The following is a 20415-nucleotide window of genomic DNA, read 5'->3' as shown; positions in this document are numbered from 1 at the left end:
GAAGGAAAAAAGAGGTGGTTGGGTAGGCAGGTGGCTTTACTGAAACCCCCATCTCTTACAGACATGTATTGAAGGCAAAAATATAGGCGATATAGGAGAGTTTAGGAATTTGTGGTAATTATTGGCATATATGCTACACTGCAGCACAAGGACTAAAAAGCAACCGAACATCTATGTCCAGCGATTATTTGACATTTCATCTTACACTGGAAAACATGACCAAATAATGCCCTTGTCTTCTTCATCTCATATGTTACAATAGTTCACCTTAACTCTATGTGACTCTAATCTCCACTCTCATTCTTCTCTTTCAGCTTTCCCAACAAAGCAAACCTACATCAGCTACAGCAACCATGCAATCTAAGGGACAAAGGTTCTCATCACAATTCAGGATTTCCACCCAGATGGAGAAAAAACATGCAGTGGAATTTCACACGGCTGGCAAAAAAAATAAAAATGGATGCGTAATTTTTTGGGTGGAGATCACGGAAGCGTTGCCCAAAGACGTTACATGGTGAGGAGATACCACAGGGACGGACGAAACAGGGGACCAGAACAGATAACAGTACAGTTGTAAGGTTCCATCTTCTGTCTGCCTCACAAGAATACAAACAAAAAAAGAAAAATGAAAAATACTTGCATGGCAGAGGCCTGGAGATTGAAGGATGGAGCTTTCCTTTTGAGTGTTTACATTTCAGCTATGCCCTGTTTCAAAGACTTCTCTGTCATTTTGAGCAACGCTGACTGGAACTGAACTAAAATCAAGAATATGTTCAGGTGTTCTCAGTGTTGTCTGCCAGTTTTGCAAACTATAATTAATCTTAAAACCCTCAAGGCATCACAAGGGATTAATCAACACCAAAAAGGCATGAAAACATGGTCCATGGATTTCTAAGAGAGACTTGTGTTTGTTTTTATTTCTAAATGTATTCCGGTCTCATGAGTCAAAGAACTGGAAATGGTGATCATCTCAACAATGCAACAAATCTGTCTCAGACTCCATTTTTATTTTCCTCTTCCAGGTTTCCACTGAGTTAATAAGAATGAGTAGACGTGTAAGATGGTCTCTGCCGATTTTGAGCATGCCAGTTTCAACATCCTGTGTTGTGTTGTTAAAAAAAAATAAGAAAAAGAAAAAATATTATATTTGGAATGCGTTTAAACTCTGTTGCAGCGTTGTTAACAATTGTTTGGGCCCGAGCCTATTGTGCGTTAAAAAATGTTCTCAAATGGTGAAGGTCTAGTGAGTGATTATTTATCTGTGCTTAAGTGAGGCCATGATTTGTATTACCAGCTAGCCTAAGGCTGCCACTGCCCTCCGCATACCTGTATGTGCTTTGAAACAGTGACTCGTGGCTAAAATAAACATTATTTTAGCCAGGAGATCTCACTGTCATCCAGGATGACCCCCCCATTACTGCCACCAGCTATTCTCTTGGTCACACATAGTGTAAGGGTAAAGCTTAGCTGTACAGATCCATTAGGAGGGGAATTAAGATGAAGTATGCCCTTGAGAAGATTGTGCAATATACCCTAAAGGTGATATCCATAATGGACCAGCTACTGAGAAAATTCATTACTATACATGTCCTCCTCAGGCACTCTCATGATAAGAAGGAGGTGTCAGAAAGTTGTAAGGCTTTTCAACAAATGAAAATCTAATTGCAAAAGTATACAATATCTCTATCAATCACCCAGAGCTCGTGGAACAGATTAATAGTTGGCTTCGTGCAGTATAAAAGCCCTCTAATGTCTTTGGGAAAAACATTGTGGGGTCATTTGTGTTGTGAATTCAATGCTGCTTTTCATGCCTCCCTCTGTATTACTTTCAACACCATTTGTGTTGCAGAATAAAATGTGAGTGCTGACCAAATTAAATGGCAAGTTAATGTATGTTATTAAATAGATTGATGATGTCTGCTTTATGTCCTGACATATCCTAAAATTGGGGAAAATGTACAAAAAGAAACAGTGCCTGGCTATCTGACTATGTATTTGTAAAACCTCATGAAAACTAATGAGATGTGTGAAGCATGTTTAGTTTTTTTTATACAAAATTTTATTTCTATTAAAAATGTTTTCAAACTTCAACATCCATTTTCAGATTTGTGTGATTTGGAAATGTACTAATTGGACCCTTAGCTTTAAAATAAAACCTTATAAACATTATCATAAAAAAAAAAACAGGATGGTAAATTAGCAAACTTACATTATCTTCAGCTAAATGATTGGCAGTGCTTCTTTGTGAGTGTGTTTTATTCCTGTTGTAAACTAATAATACCGATTAAAAACAAGTTTGTCAGCCCTGGAGAAAAAAGACAATGGCTGCCATCCTCTGAATAATATGTTGCCTCAATTGCTCTGATAATAGCACTGGAAGGACAGAGAATTGGTGGAGGGAAACATGAAATTATTTTAAATGAATGGTTAGCCGCTACTTGAATCCAAGGCCTCTGCATGCAGCGAGCTCTCAGGATCTATCATCTTCTCCACGCCTCCCTGATACTGCGAGCACACTATACAAAAGGCTTGGAAAATAACAGTTGTTGCATAGCAAGTGTGCTAAATGCACGCCCAAGTACCAGATTACTGCAATATGCAGAGCACAGTATATCATCTGCACGCAGCACAGACAGAATGAGGTGTCTGCAATGTTTAGTCTCATGAGACCACAAGGTTTTTGCATGACAGACACTCTTGATTGTTTTTTTCCCTGTTTTTTTTTTAACAAATGTATAAATATATCATACCACTCTGGCAGCAACAATAAAGAGCACATAATATTACAAACTGATGTAGCCATTTAGGTAAATTATGTAAATTATGTAGGCCTAAGCATTTAAAGTCTGTTATTAGAATCACAATCAGTAAAATAGGTAGCCTCTGTATCTTATTTAAATTTTCACGCTACAAACAGTGTTGAGGATTCATTATGAAGCCACTTGAATGCACCATTCTGGCAGACATTTCAGTTCATCTTTCAACTGCACAAACACACGTTGATATGAAGAAATAATTAATACAAAAAAACAGAAACAAGCAAAGACTTTTTGGCTGGCTGCCAAATAAACTAAATATGGGAGACACTGCGAGATACTGATGTGGTGATACTAACTAAGTAAGTCAGTAAATCAATACATTATTAATAAATAATACTTGGCTAAGGCCAACACAAGCTGCAAATAACTTCTATGCTGTTACTCGAGACCTACAAACTCCAAAATTCTGATGTTTTTTGGTGATTGTTGGGACCCAAAAATGACTGATTGATTCTCTGGAAGACATCCAAGAACAAAGTCAACAAGTCATTATCTCTTACATCTACTACAAAAAAATCATATATACTGTATGCAGCTTAAAAATATATGCTCTGTAAATGATAATAAATTCAAGACTATTCATCACTATAACCTTAATTCACTAGAAAGGCTTGAATTTACCAACGGGCAATGCAGATGGAACATCTATAACATAAACATTAGGGCTGACACCTTCTGGTCAATTGGTTAGTTGATTTGTTCTTGTCCGATCAAATTCTTAATGGATGGATAATCGTTGCTACTACTTTCATAAAGAGAAAAGCACTATTTAATCGCTAAAATTTATTTTTTGGGGGGGCGGGAAGGACATATGCAGACCTGATGTGTTGTATCTTTGAGTGATAAGCTATATTGTTATGACATTGATTATATATGATAATAATATTCAAATATATTTCCCCTTAACAAATTTGGTTTTGTTTTAATAACTGTATGGTTTAATACACGACAAAGTCAAGAAGTCAAAACAACCCTGTTTATACAACTTCAATTGTCAGCCTGGAGACTGCTTAGCTGACTAACATTATTCAGCTACAAACTAATTGACACAATGTCAAATATCCAGCAAAAATCACTACATCGGCCCTCAGCCTCAGAGGACAGAAGAGCTGAGTGGGTAAAACTTATTTTTGATGGCAATAACTACATGAAGTAAATAAAAAAATAACAACAGTAGTGGGTTGGATGCCGGTTAGTTTTTTAATTTTGCATTTGCCTGAGCTGCATCGCTTTATGCTTAGTTGTACGGACATCTCTTTTTCTCCGCGATCCTCCCCCCAAGATTTTCTTTGGTTGACTACAACCCTAGAGTTTTTATTCAACAGTAGAAAACACAGCGAATGGGAAGAGATTATAATGAATCAATAGAAATGTACAGTACTGTACGTACTGCTCAAAACAAACAACGTGGTGAGTATAAATCCAGGTATCAATTCATGACATATCAACTTCTTTAGCTGTTTTTTTTTTTTAATATATTGTATATTTAACACAGCAAGCAACATCTTACACAATCTAAACATACATAAAAGGTTTTTGTTCCTCAATGGAGAGAGAGTTCGCCCATTTCTTTGTTTTGCATCCACATGCATAAGACAACTGTTGGTGGTAACGTGTCATTAAATGTAATGATCAGGCTTGGGGAGTAACAGATTACATGTATCTAAATTACGTAATCAGGATACAAAAAAAGGTAACTGTAATCCAGGACAGTTACAGAAAGAAGACATAATCAGATTATCATTACATTTAGTAAACACTGGGATTATTAAGCAGCATTACAATCTTAAAATACACCAGTTTTTCTTTTATATGTATGAAAATACACTGAGCAGAGGACACACTGTTGGTGCTAGAAATCTTTCATTTCTTCCGTTTCCATTTTCTTTTCTCAGGCCACATTGTTCTGTTGTCTTAAATACACTTGCATCAGTACTTCTTATTGATATTATCTCTATCTTATCTCTTGTTTTTAATTGCATATTTGGTGTTGAGGCAATTCCAAAAGTACCTTATTTTAATATTGTGACACTTGGATTAGATTACTGAGTTACTACATTTTTTAACAGGTAATAAGTAAAAGTATCAGATTACATTTTTAAAGTAACCCTCCCGACAATGGTAGCAATGTAGCAACAAAGGCAAGGAAGAAGAAGAACACTGTTAGTAAGCAAATACAGTTGAAACAGATGTTTCAAATGAGGAAGGAAATGCATTCAACAAATGTATTAGACCTCAAGGATACACACCGCATTTGGGTGAGAAACAATAAAGATGGATGGAGAAGACTGTGGAGAAGACAGGTGAGTATGTATTTTTTTCTCCCAACAGCTGGCCTGTCCTCACTTCAATGCATCCGAGTCTGAAAGCCAGCAATTTTCAATAAACTTAGAAGAATATTTAGGACAACTTGAGATGTTGTTCAGCAGCGTAATGCCAAAGTGTATTCAGAAACAAATTTCTGTGGGCACTCACAGGAGTATTGAGGGGTTTAATGCAATCTACTCAACTGTGTAATTGTAGATACAGAGATGCAAATGATCAAATAGAGGTGGAGAGGTTTAACCACACGAGCTAAGGACTTATATGAACTGATATTTGACAGTATAATGCCACAATCACACCCTGTTGTTGATGAGGTGATCTTATGATGTGAGAGCACACGACAAAATCCACATTCCTCCTGAGCTTAGACTCATGAGGAGCGAAGACGATGCTCCTCATCGCTACATGATCACAGTGACAATGACAGCTACTTCAGATTAGTGGAGTGAATTAATTCAAATACTGCTCACACAGCAGTGGGAAATATTAACATGAGCGAACATACCCATAAAACCCATCACACGAGGACTGGATCACAGTGCAATTATTAATCCTTTCATATGTTCTTGAAATGGTCTTGGCACACTTTCCTAAGACAATTGGAACGCGTCAAAGTCCACAAACGCGAACCGTCTTTTCTCAGAAAGTAATTTAATTTAGTTTTAGTCATCAAATAATTTCATTTCATTAACCATTTAAACTATAGCTGATTCCAGTGGATGGAGTCAAAGCTATCTTCAGCAGTAAAGCCCCAATGCTGGGACAATCCTCATGCAAGTATGAATAAGCTGAGCAGATATAATGCGTTTCCACTTGGTCCTCCAGTCCTTTCCCATATGCACCTGAAGATAATAGAATACAGCTGCCCTCGGGTGACAGAATGAGCACATGAGCACATTTGTCTAGAATTGAGCACCAATATGCAGCAGAATTGAGAGAAGCAATGCAGTGATGTTTCTCTTAAGGGTCCTTTGACTGAGCTCTCTCAGCTGTGCAGCATTGTGTACCATCATAAACAGACTCAACACTGACAGTGCCCGCTTTGCTGTAAAAACTCTGATCTAGAGGAGTGATTTTCCAATAAGAGAGAGAGTGCCAGTTGCAAAGGCTCAACAATTCACTGTGGATGGCGATAGCAGAGCGAGCTTAAGGGAAAGAATTGACTGTGAATGTATGTGTGAAGCAGAAGAAAAACAACAGAAAACAGAGCAGGCTCTCAAGATGACATGTTTGTGCTCAAAGCCTGACATTTTCTCAAATATTCAACTAATATTTCATTCACCTTTTGTGTTTGATAGTGATGAGTGATCAGAGACGTGGTACCGTAGCTTATACACAGCACATACACTATGTTGCTAGGAAACAGTACCTCATGAATATCCTGCAGTTATTGCACAATCAAAGGAGTAATGTTCTGATAGTTCAGTGACTGCGTAAAAGCAAAATGTTGGAGGAGTACCTCCCTACAGGAAAAACACAGAGATAATTAAAAACATAAATATTTCAATTTCTAAATACTGTGTATAACACAGATCCACCTCTCAATGCAGTTGTTAGATTGTAACATAACATACAGCTTTTTGTACAGTTTATGTGTTGCTAGTAATGTGCGATATCCTGCTTTTTTATTTAATTTTTCATTCATGCGTTGCAGTTTTTTCTATCTTGCCATTCATTCTATTTTATTCCAGGATGTATCAGAGATAGAAAGATATGGAAATTCAGGGCCAATAACAAGACCCATTAATTGTCAGTTTGGCATAGCCGATAGGGATGTAATAACAACATTAATCTTGCAGTTGCAAAATTGGGAAGAGGACAAAACACATGTTTTTCCCCCCACAGTCAGTACAGTTTTTGTAAAGCATTTGTAGCTAGTAGGAGTTTAATAACTTATACATTTTACTCATTACCCTCTTTTTGTCAAAAAAAATCTACGAAAGACCCATACCAACAATGCGTTACTCTGTCTTTCATACTTTACTGTTGATGAAAAAAAACAAACTATGTATGTAAGTATGTATGTGGGCTTGACTCAAAATAAACTACAGTGCTCTTGTTTATTGTGATGAAGGAACTCACTGATGTGTCTTTCCTAGATATTTTTATTTTTAATGGCACAGCGGAATTAGCCATGTCAGGCTTTGGCTACATGGGAAATTCTTGTTAGTAGGATCCATTATATATATATAAATATTCAGGTTGTCTTTGTGTTTCTGCCTGTGATATTATTATTTAACTTGCAATGTAAGAAGTTATGCAACTTCATATGAAATTCCATTCTCGAAACAATAACAATAATTAATTTTCAAAATGTAGTATATTTTATCAGCCACTGGTATATTGAGCATCCCTAGAATGTATGCAGATTGAATTAATTATTGATAATTTCTTTTATTCATTTTTCAGGGACTATGTACAATAATTGACATTCATGTTACAAGTTGATATATTGTACCATAGTAAACTGAAAGCTAAAATTAATTTGTAAGCAGGTATGTATGTATACAGTATATTTATATTGTATGTATTTATTTTATGATGTATACCATGGTTTTGGGGCCAGAAATGTCCTTTGGGAAGTTCTATCTTATCTTCTTTTAGAAGTATTTTTAATAAGTTCTATAACTATATGTATAACCATAACTATGTAGACAAGGCTATGATCAACATCCAGTATTTATGTTGAGGAAATTGTGTTCCTGTGTCTGATGAAATCATAAGAATGAACTTCTTCTTTCACTCCACTAATAAGGTTGATTCAGATTTAATTCCTGTAACTGTTCTGAAGCAATTGTCTGTTTCTGTCATTATGAACAACATGTAACTGTCATCCCCAGCAGAAAAAGATATCATTAGTCATTTTATCTCCATAGTTTTAAAGATGACATACTCGTCTGTCTGTAACACACAGCCAGCAATCATCTCGACTGTGAAGTCCACTGAATGATGGTTCTAATTGAGCCCGAGGGAAGGCGAGGAACCAGACGGGTGCTGTATGTAGAGATTCCCGGGTTAGAGAGACACTTGGGTAACATGTTATCCCTCAGGAAGGAAAAAAAAACGTGTGAGGAGGTGGGTAAAGCCTTTACAATGAAACTAGGCCATCCTAACAAGGACTGGGAAACACTGTGACAGTAGAATAATACAGAGCCTGGTATACCACAGCCAGGGCCTCTCATACTCACTGCCAATATTGCTTTCATTTGCTATGCACCATTTCACTCTCTCCTTTTAAGCTCTGCCGCCTTCATATGCTTTACAATGTCATATGGTAAATATAATGTATTTCCTTAGGTATTTTATCAGTGGGCTGTCTCACTTCAAGTATCTGGAACTTGTCCAAAAAATGTTTGTCTGTGCAGATACAACAATAGAGCACTATATGTTAGCATTTATTTGCGCTTTTAAAGGTGGGCTCAGTCATTCTGGAGAAAGATTGTTTATTGTTGAGAATTATTCCCAGATTGTCCAATACCAATGCTTTGGCGATTTGAAGACCTGGGAGGACTGTTGTGTTGTGCTGACTCATAACGACCACTTTATTTGTCTTTTCCATTTACTATAACTCAAAGCTGCGGTATTTGACGACCTGGGAATGAGACTCAGGAATCAACTATCTTACTCCTGAATAAGTGATCCTATCTATAATCAATACTTTGTCATTTTTTTGTTAATGTTTCATGCTTCAAAATATTCATATTTCTTAACAATTAAATTTCCAATTCTGAACTGCCACTGCTCTTTTTGGTCACCTACACCTATTCTATATATACTGTACATTAAGACTGGATACACTGCATTCTGATACCTAACATATACAGTGCTATGAAACAACAGTGCATCTTTAGCCAGCCACTAGTGCCATGGTTCTAGGCATAGCAAAGTCGTCAGTCCACCACTTTGGTCCAGACTGAGAGATATCTCTCAGCTATGGCATGGAAATGAATTTTGTACAGGTATTTGTGGTGCTTGTAATTACTTTGATGATCTTTTTACTTTTTGTAGAGGCAGATGCTGGTAAAAACAGCTCCACAAAGAAACAATGAATAAGTATTCAATCTTAGGATGAACATTTTGATATATGTGAAGTTTAATGTGGCAGTAGCTTTTCTAGTTGTAGCTTCCTATTAGTATATGGTATTTAGAGTGTTTTGTATACTACATGCTAAAACAGTATACATGTATAAAATAAACACTGTCTAGACAGATAGTGCTAGTCATGTTTGGTATAAGTTTTACATTTAAAAGGTCCAGTGTGTAGGATTTCAGTGGCATCTAGCAGTGTAGTTGCAGACTGCCCTATCTACAGCCAGTGTTTGGTTTGTCCATTCTGGGCTACTGTAGTAACATGGTGGTTTAACATGGGGGGCTCCATTGAAAGCGGCCTGTAGGGTTTGTGAATAAAAAAAGGGGTATTCTAAGGTAACAGAACAAAACAATTCTTATTTTCAGCTGATTATACACTAATGAAAACATAGCTATTCATATTATATTCAATTTCTGCCAATAGAACCTTCTAAATGTTTTACACTGGACCTTTAACAAAGCTTGTCTAGTCAAATCTAATCTAATCTAAGGTTGTAAAGATACCCAGTAGCAAATTGGTGCCTGTTAAGTGTGATGTATCTGGATTCTTTGGAGTGTTTAACCTACTGGATCATTTACCAGCCAGACTAAAACTCAAGGTAATGAACCAGTCAGAAGCCTTCAAAAGCTGCAATTACACAAATAGTAAACTTTTTTTTTTCTTGGTGCTTCATGCTGTCTTCTGCAGACTTATCACATCTGCTGTCCTCAAAGAAAAACACTCTACTAGACTTACTTGAGTAAGTTAAAAACAAATCCAGATGTTCTGATACCACGCATCAGATTGTTGCATAAATATGGTAAAATGCAATAAAACACATGACATAAATATTGGTGTCCATCTTGACTTAAGTCACAAATAACAGTATAACAATTAATACAACAACCTTCTGTATTACTGTATTATGTAACTGACACAAACATAGCAACCATGTCTGTGCTCCAACAGAATTTATAATACACAGTATCCCTGTACTCTAAGTACAATACTCTTGCCTGGCTAGAGAACCCAGCTTTTTTGCTTTTGTTGTTGAAGTCTCTCAGGACACCTCTCATTCTTTTGTTGCACCTTCCTTCTTTGCTGAGTATTTGAAAAAAAAGCAGTTGCTGGTGGCAGGAGGGAGTTGTTTCAGAAGTACAAGCTGAAACCCAGAAACCCAAGAGAAGGAATTGTTGTAGTTTTCGTATTGATCAACAATCAGCATTAAAAATTCTACTTATTGCTGATTGAAATTAAATGTATCTGTTATTACCAAGAGAAAGTGCTAAAATGGCTTTTGCAAGGACTACAAGAAATACCTATGATTTGTTTCTGATTTTAATATGTTGCAGCAAGCTTAGAAGTGGAGAATAATAGCTAGCCACAACTACAATCTACATCTATGTAGTTTGACAATATAATAATAATAATAATAATAATAATAACAAATCAATGAATTGATCGACAGAAAAAGTAGTACGCAGCAATTCTGATGACTGTAATTTATCAAATACGACTGCTAAATATACTCTACAGTAGTTCTAGCTTCTCCAGATTTGCTTCTTTTCTCTCATTTATAACATTTGGAAACTGAATTTTGGGGGGTCTTAAGCTGAAAAAAACATTTCAAATTATTGTTCTACATCTATAACAAATATAATTGTTGCAACAAGACATTTCAAGAAGACAACTTGGAGAAATCGTGAAATACATTTTTAAACAATTTACAGAGTCAGCAATTAAAGGTCCAGTGTGTCTGTTTAGTGGCATCTAGCAGTGTAGTCACACAAAGGAGAAACTATGGTGACAGTAAGTGAAACGAGTGAAAAATGCAAACACCCCTATCTAGAGCCAGTGTTTAGTTTGTCTGTTGTGGAAACATGGCGGACTCCATGGACGGTGACCCGTGGCGTCTGTGGATAGAAATGGCTCATACTAAGGTAAAAAAACACAACAATTCCCATATTCAGGTGATTACACACTCATGAAAACATACCTGAATAATGAATATTATGTTCAATTTCTGCTAAATGTTACACACTGGTCCATTAAAATAGTGAATTTAATCATAAATTATATTTTTATGTCTATGAATTGGTCAAATTCTTATAGAACACTTTTTTAGGACTAACAGCTATTAGCTAGTGGAACCAGGAAGGATGTTGGAGCTGTATTGGAGTGGCGATTGCGTAGAATGTATAACAAATGAAATGACAAATTGGACAATGAGTATTCAGGGAACATCCACATTTGTCTTTTCCCACGAGGGACTCTACAACAACTTAGTTTGTGTAGACTTTGCTAAGAAGTAGGTCAAGTCTAGATAGAGGTGAACTCAATCCCTGAAGCTGTTAAAAATCATGATTTATTGCGAGCCATTCGAACCCCCTCACCACAGTGACACCATGGATGACACTGTAGGTAAATGTGATGCATAGGCTAAAAAAGCATTCTACTTTTATAAGCAGAGAAGGGTGTCTGGTCACGGACAGGATGGGAGCTCATACAGTAATATATCTACATAGAGAGCACAAGATGCAGGAGAGGAAATTGCTCTCCACTTTTAATGTACTTCCAGTTTCCAGGCAAATAGTCAGTACGGCCCTGCTAATATAACCACTCACATTTTATAAAATGTGGTCAACACTGAGCAACACTTGCTTTGATTATGTTTATAATACTTTGTTCTTCCCATCTGAAAGAATTAATGACCAATAGAGAATCTGCTTTTCCTTTGAGGCAGGTTGTCAAAAAACTGTAAAGATTATGAGCTACTAGGGAATGTTTATCGCCTACAGACTCACTTTTTCAACCACCGAAACAATAATTTTACAGGAGTGATTGGGCTATTAAACCTTCTATTGAGATTAATATTAAATACACACATTTTCAGGACCAGGAGACTGTTGTCTCCATAAATAAAGCTCCACTTACAAATTACTTTGTACAATTACTCTACAGGCCAAAAAGTGTTGATTTTTGTTGGAGAAATTGCGGAGTGGGACGATTCTTTTACACAATTAGTTTCTTTCTTGACTTGACTTGACTCTGTGTGTTCGTGTCTCTGTATGAGTCTGCAGGAAGAAAATCCAAATAAAGTAAAATTCCAAATTATATTCAAACTTTATTCAGACTCAGGGTCCAGATAAAGGCAAGACATTATGCAGAATAAACCACAGGTTTGTAGTAATATGCTCAAACATCTTCACTCCATCTGGGGTGTATCACAATATTTTGTTTTGTGACATTGTATCAATAAAAAAAAATCTGATTTTTGTGTTTTAATCTCTCAACTGTGTAGTAAACTTAAACTGAGGGTTATGAAGTTGGATGTTACAGGGACTGTGCTTAATACAAATGCAAACTGTACTGGTTGCATAAAAGTATTTTTTTTTAAACTCAGATTTTACCGCATATGGTTTGTTTTATATAATATGACTAAAATTAAAATTAAAAATTAGATTAAAAAAACTGTGATATATAGCCTTGCTTACAGTAGCCCAGTATATCATAATATATTAAATGGTAACCTCTGTATTGTGGTATTTATCACCAGTACATATAAACTTGTGTGTGCATACATGTTACGGCATTGCCTACAATATCATCACATATCACATATCATCATCATCATCTCTCATATGTTCTGTAATAAAAAACGTCCAAGATATTTTACCTTATTACAGACACTAAGATTGTTATCCAACAATCTGAAGTCAGGAAATTTTGGACATTTATCTTACAACTGGCATTGTATTTGATATCATGTTCCACACCATATACAGAACATATAGTAAGCACCTGTTGGAGACCAGCATTGCATATATTGCATGACTAAACATGAATTCCAACTCAAAGGTCTAAATGGGGTTCAAACTTCAAAGTCTTCTCTAAAAAGGAATACAATTCTAGAAGGAATTGCTGAAGCCGTCAATTATTTGTTGTGTTGTTGGCCTAACATCCGCAAAATTTCAATGTTTATTTTTATTTTATTTCCTTATTTACTTTGCAACACACTGTACTCAGCATGTAGAGATAGGCCCAGGGGGAAGGGGTTATGTCAGGGATAAGGAGCCATCAAAGTCGCAGGTGTATGTTTTTTTTTTTTTTCTTTTTTACACTGTTAGTCATGATGGTATGGCTGTATTGTGGCTAAAATGTTAAGTTATGAATTAATTAAGGATTTATTTTATACTATGCTTTTATTTATTTACTGTCTAAAAATGCCATGGTATTCCTACATGTTATATTATTATTAATTGTTGATGTACACCTTGTGGAAAATAAAGTAAAAAGTAAAATAATGGAATCGGCCCAATACCCATTGTGTCTGAGCTTTAAATTGAGAATGTGAAGAACTTCAGGCAAAAGAAACATATAATTATGTCCTCAGTGTCCTCAGTGGTTGCTGGTCCTTGTTTAGAGCTTCAGATTGACTTGGGGTTTCAGATCTTTCCCCTCTTAAAGAGCAGATCTTAATCTCTGAAAACTGAGGGCTGAAATTAACATCAACATTCAAAATCATACATTTAATATTTCAAATCATAGTGTGATTTTCTTTTTACCTTTTAAATCTTAACTCTAGTTTTATGATTTCTGTATGTGATTTTCTGAGCACAATTAACCCCCCAATACTCCGCCAGTGGCCTGTGGTTTCATGACCTCCCTGTAAGGGCACAGCTCCATTTCTAATGAATCTGCTACACCACATGCTGAACAAAAGCTTTTCTTTTTTTAGATTAATATAATTTCAATGCAAGTGTCAAACCTAAATCTGATATAGCTGTTGGGAATCACAATTTATACTGTATTTCATTCCCAGTGCAGCAAGAACAACACGACACTATTGCTTTTTGCCTCAGGGCATATTTTAAATTCACCACTGGGTCCAAACAAAGTCTCTAAATGCAGAACCAAATGCATGTTCAACAACCTGTGACAAATACTATTAGTCACAAAGTCCCTCTGATGCAGAGGGTCTGATACAAGGTCTCATCAAGCCTTATCCAACTTAATCGCTTGGAGTTTTAAGTCTTGATGAGTGCACAAAAGGCACAAAGTGCCTCCTTTCTGCTCACTTCATTTATTGCCTCAAGGCCTCATAGTGTGCTCTTACAATCATGGCGACAAAAATCTAAAAATAAAAGACACAAACTTCAGTGTCTCTATTTCTTCTCACATGGAAAGACATGCTGAACAAAACAACAAGAATTCTGGGTAAAAGATAATGGCTTATGAAACCTGATATCCTGCACCAATCAAAAGCCAATACAAACAGCTGATTAGGCTATAAGCTGAGGTGCTGAGCCAAAATGAGAAATCTACTGTGGAGGAAACGGGCACACTCACGGTAACCACACTGTATCTTTCCTCAAGATCTTAACCACACCAGTCCTCACTGATGTGTCAATTAAGTGTGAGGGATACAAGAGTGCAGCCTGGTTTCTCCATTGTGTGCAACACTTCTACAGCAGAGCCAAATACAATGCTCATAAAAGTGACATATTTCAGCCTCCTAATTATCAACCACCATCTGCATAGTGTCTGAGGGATTATGATGATTTGCTTGGGGAATCCTAAACAATGAGCGCAGACAAACAAACTGTGGAACCAAGAAAACCAATAATATATTTCAGATATGTGTTAGGGGTTGTTCGTTTGGTTACAGCATTAATAAAATATAAATATTACAATGAAGATCCCTGTTGTTGCTCTCCATGTGAAATCGGGATGCACATGACTTCATGTAATGGGTATTTAGAGGCTGATTTACAACAAGTTGCTGGATTGTAATGTGTCTGCAGACACTCAGCAACATTATAATTTGTTTCAAGGCGTGTGTCTGGCAACCTGATGACTGTGTTTGCCTCTGTTTTGGTCTCCATCAAGTCCTGAAGAAAAGCTCTTCAGCTGCTTATTGTCAACCAAAACAGTGAGCTGAAAGATGCTAAAACGAGGAGCTGCAGCAATGGCTAGTATGACACAAATAATGTTCTTTTGATCATTAAAGCATGTTAAACTATTATAATACACACCCCGCCACATACAAGTATGAACCAGAAAATTAGCATAATTTGGCCTCTTTAATCTTCTCATCTAACTCTCCGAAAGAAAGCGAATCGACATATTTCCCTAAATGTTGAACTATTCCTTTAATACTATAATAGTTGTGCAATGAAGAAACAAGAGCAAAAGAAGAAGAAGCTGTATCATAACTATTATGATTTACAGTTCTAAAATCATTCCCATTGTGCATGTTAAGCTTTCTATAAGCCACGTTCACAACAGTGATCTTCAGTATTTCAAAAGGTTCTGAGCCAATTCCTAAGCAATGCAAAGGAGTCAAAAGAAGACTGGAACAATTCAAAACATCCACTTTAAAAGCCAAACAAATCTTAGAGAACTGTTGCGAGCACTCAAGGAAATGAGTCCAGGGACCTGCTCTAAATATGTGCAAAAGTTTAGACAGCATAGGGAATCATTGCATCTCAGTCTTATATGTGTTACAACGTACACATGTTTTCCTGGCACTCCTATCTGTCTGTTTTCAGATATTAAGTCCTAAAGACCTGTTTAAGAGGTAGTTCAGGGAATACGTGTCAAGAAGTCACAGGAGTATCTGTTCGCCAAAGAAAATAAATGTTTTCTGTTCCTGTTTTCCTGAAGCTCTCTTCTGGGATCTGACACGTCCGGCCTGCTGACTGATACAGTAATTGAAGGACAGGTGATAAACTGTGTGTCAGCCTACTACTACTACAACATGTATCTTTACTGCTGATAAGAGAATAGATTCAACCAGCTGTGGAAAACAGCCAGTAGCATCCTCACTGTCCAGTTAGAGGTTATAAATAACAAACAACTCACTATCCACATGTCTGTTAAAGGATTAGTGAATCAATGTTGTTTGTGTGAATATTTTAGCCATCCCATTGGGAAGAAAAAAAAAAAACCCTGTACACATTATTTCACCAAAAGTAAGAAGTACGATTGCTTTACAAAAAACATAAAACTAAAAAGTAAACATTATACACCCCATTTTGTCTTTTGAAGACTTTTTGAATATGAATTTAATATTGAACTTTATACCCAATAAGTAGTGTGGGAACTATATTATGGCTTGCGGGGGAGCTCATTTTTCCTTACAAGTGGGTGCTTGACTTAAAGACTCAGTATGCTGACTACAAAGAAGAGCAATGAACAATGGCGATTTGGCATGCAGACTAAAAAAGTTGTTTTTTCTTTTTATCTTTGAGTTAAAGTAAGGGAAGTTTCTGATATCGTGCCTCTACACATCAATGGTGATGGAAAGAATAGCATGGATCTCGGTATCCTCAGTGAGCTAGTGAATTAGATCACCTTCGTGCACGAATCACACAACTTCCATACATAACATGGCTAACATAATAGCCTATTTTTATGCATTATCCATGATTATGAAGATACAGAAAGATAGAAATACCGGATAAAATGAGGATAGCATAATTTCAATATTTTGAAGATCCCCCTCAAAATTTCACAAGCTCCCCCTGGCTGTAGTTTGCACCATGCCAATGCTAAGCATGTTAGTATTTAAAGGTTTTAACCAATGAAAGATCAGGAGGAAAGCTCTGCAAAAAACTAAAAACTTGGCATGGCAGGCAATGGCCTTGAGCCCCCAGTCCTCCAGGGGCCCCAAAAGCTCCATGTTCAGTGTGTTTATTGGTTTATGATTATTGAAAGATCCCCTCCAGAACTGTTTTTTAAGACATATAAAAATACTTGCTTGGAATAATAACTTGTGGCTGTTTTTTTCCATAAAATAAAATTACCTAGTTAGAAAAAGCACAACTCCCTAAATAAGAGTCTATGAATATGCAAATAGTTTTCATTCAAAAGTTTAAAGGCTAGACAGAAGATGTTTCTTACTTCACTGAGAAGTCCATTGTTTATGTGCACTGGAGGTTTTAAGTTTCTACATAACGCTTGTATAATTTGCAAATTGGACCACAACTGTTTTCCAAATTTGAGATGTTGCAAAATCCTGCTTGTATGTACGGGATTCTCTTATGATTTAAGAGAGAAACTACTACTACTACTACTATTGATAATGATAGCTTTATTCATATAGCACAATTCATGCATACGATGCAACACAAAGTGCTTAACATAAAAGCAAATTATGATGCCATTTATGATAAAACAATAAATCTAAGGAAGATACAATCAAATAAAATGTAACTAAAACAGAAGGATAGAATGCAAATGGTAAAAAGATGGGTCTTAAGTTTTCTTTTGAAGGTGCCAACAGATTTTGAGCCACCAAGACCTTCAGGCAGACTATTCCAGAGTTTTGGAGTATAATTAACAAAGGCTGCCTCTCCGTGCCTTTTAGGTCTGACCTCAGGAACAATCAAGAGGTTTGGGTCAGAGGATATAAGGGATCTATCAGGCACATATGTCTGCACCATGTCGGACAGATAGGACGGGACAAGGACATTCAGTGATTTAAAAACCAATATGAATGTGAAAACAGCATTCTAGTGTCCAACTCTGCACATCCATCGTTCTGCAGTGTGAAATAACAATAAGTGTAAATCAGTATGTGAATACACAGCACTAAATCATAACATCAACTTGTGCTGAAACGATAAGTTGATTAAGTGATTACTACAGGAAATTAACAAAAAAATGTTAAATGATTGTTTCAGTTATTTCAACAACAAAAATGCAAAACAGTTTATTCAACTTTAAACTGAATATATTTGGGTTTTGTGTGTCTTTTTAATTCTGAATTTAAAGATATAACCTCGGGCTCTGGGAAACTGTGATGGGCATTTTTCACTGTTTTGTGAAATGTGTGAGGTGTGGCATCGTCCAATACGGACGTAATTTCTCAGGATGCCTCACTGTCACATATTACTTTTAAGACCTTTATTATTTAGGTTGATATTGGGCTTATACAGTACACATTCCTTAATACATTTTGATTAACCCAACCAATTTTACCCCGGTCAGACCTGGAGATGGATACAGTAGAATTCCAGCAACGGAATATTGGTTGGTATCTGTTGCTTCTGGCAACACATAATGATGCTACCATGTGTAGTTTGCTGTATGCATACATATGAGAGCTTGAAGGTGACTGGGTTACATACACTGTGCACAGAGAGAGGGGAAAGGAGGGAAGTCGGGGGGGACCCAGAGCACATTTATGCCCTGGGCAGTGGGGGGAGGGTTAATACAGCCATGCACAAATGAACATACACACGCCTGCTAGATCAACAGTGTTTTGTGTCAGGATTGAGATGGAAGATGGGGATGGAGATATGAAATATGAGTTTTAGCATGAGCAGAAGTAGACCATGCTGCAGGAGAAGTTTCTGTGGACGTTTTTAACTTTTAAGCTGACCACAGCCTCTGTTCTCCATGAAAAAGCAAACCTTTTACAACCAACTCTCAGTTCTACAGAGTTTGAACGTTTCAGACTCAGAAGATATTGTATGTTTTGGGCGAAGTATATCACTTTAACAGCCTGCAGGTGCTAATTCACTGCACTGCCTGTCGGCTCTTTGGAGAGCCTTCCTGCTGCTTTTGTTTTAGTACAATCATGAGTCCTTGTAGCTGACAAACTGCTTTCATCCTGCTCTAATGACTTAAGACGTTGACAAGGAAACAAACAGCACAACAGGAAGGTGCAACGTCGTTTTGCATGTACAGTGAAATGAATGAACCTCAGCAGACGGACTCATGATTCATAATCTACAGACATAGGTGGGTGAAGCCAATGAGTAATACTGTCCCTTTCAGAGGAAATTACTGTCAGATTGCGCTTGATGAAGGCACTGAAGTTCTTATTCAGCAGGGAGAACACAGTAAACAGTGGTAAGATCACTGTAGTGTTAAACATGCCTTTTTGAAATACAAAACATGCATGTCTGATTAATTTCACTGTGGTGGTAATTAGTGGTGCAGAGCAAATTTATTTTCTTAAAAAATGGGGATGCTGAATAATCACAGATGACAAGGCTTGTTAACAAAAAACAATGCAAAAAGTATGTGGACAGAGTCAGCAAAACAAAACTGAATTAATATTCACTTACTACTCTATATAAACCTTGTGATTTGTTGACATTTTCTTTATTTTCTGATTGTCTGGGGAGCCACAGAACCCACTGCTGTAACCAGTTTTTTTCACATTCAAATATGACTGAGAACGTAATATGTAGAAAAGCACTGAAAAGGTTCAGGTAATAGAGTAATCGATAACAAATTGCACATGTAGCTGATTGATCTTTTCTATTCAGTCTTTTTCATCAGTGTCTAACGATTGTGACCATGTGTGCATGGTGTCATTCTCAAAATACTTTGTTGGCCCAAAACATATGTTAATGTATTCAGGAAATTTCAACAACCCAATTGTCGAGGAAAATTATGTATTATACATAAACCTATATATTATTTTTGAATGTTGAGAGTCTAAGTTCAAGTCTGTTTATAGTGTGTCTCTTAGTCAGCCCAAAAAGTGTTTAAAAAGTCCAATACAACCTACGGCTGTGTCTGACAGCTCACGTAATGTGTTTTACTGCCACAGAGGAAATAAATTCCTGATGAGTGAAAATGAGTCAAAATTGTCTCCCGACATTTTTCCTGCAGAAACAGGCGGAGGGCTGACTCTTCTGTCAAACAGCCAAGACTTACCTCATAGTCGATGAGTAGCTCAAAAACACATTCAGAAAATTGTAATTGTCAGCAAAAAACACGTTGACCGCTTCCAAGAGCCTGACAGGAGAGTGTGTGAGAGGTGTAACAGGCTGGGATATGCTTGAACAAATATATATTTATTTTGTCTACGATTTGTCTGCATTCACCAACAGAGTTATGTGCACTATGTGGGGCTTAGTGGTGTTATTTTTCAAGACAATATAATATAATATTATTTGTATTTTTGTAATATAATGCTACACACCAAGTGTGTATTCAATAATCTATGCAATTATCTCACCATGCTCCAATCAATCATATCTGTATATAAAAGGTACATATTATTATTATTATTATTATTATTATTATTATTATGATCTTGTTTTTTTCCTTTTTAATTGTTATTTAATGTGTATTTTCTTATCTATTATGTTGTGTTGTATATTGAGCTGCTGTAATAAGCAAATTTCCCCCGTTTGGGATCAATAAAGTCAATCTTATATTATGTTATGTTTTGGGTGA

At 36.4% G+C, this 20415-nt stretch overlaps 2 protein-coding genes across 3 annotated transcripts in view; both read left to right on the top strand.

The window, feature by feature from the left end:
• LOC127371069 (metabotropic glutamate receptor 4-like) overlaps positions 1 to 2091 on the top strand; it is a 157047-nt gene extending 154956 nt beyond the window's left edge. For both annotated transcript variants that reach the window (XM_051413648.1, XM_051413649.1), the window contains one exon: positions 315 to 2091. In XM_051413648.1, the coding sequence (XP_051269608.1) occupies positions 315 to 364 (50 nt within the window). In that variant the 3' untranslated portion in view covers positions 365 to 2091. The remainder of the gene's footprint in view (positions 1 to 314) is intronic.
• Positions 1 to 20415, top strand: part of LOC127371063 (immunoglobulin-like and fibronectin type III domain-containing protein 1) — a 190148-nt gene that overhangs the window by 114331 nt on the left and 55402 nt on the right. The gene's annotated exons all lie outside the window — the stretch shown is intronic.

The sequence above is a fragment of the Dicentrarchus labrax genome, unplaced genomic scaffold (genome assembly GCF_905237075.1).
Source record: "Dicentrarchus labrax unplaced genomic scaffold, dlabrax2021, whole genome shotgun sequence".
Taxonomy (NCBI): Eukaryota; Metazoa; Chordata; class Actinopteri; family Moronidae; genus Dicentrarchus; species Dicentrarchus labrax.
Note: the sequence above shows the minus strand (reverse complement) of the source record. Positions and strands in the feature narration are given on the sequence as shown.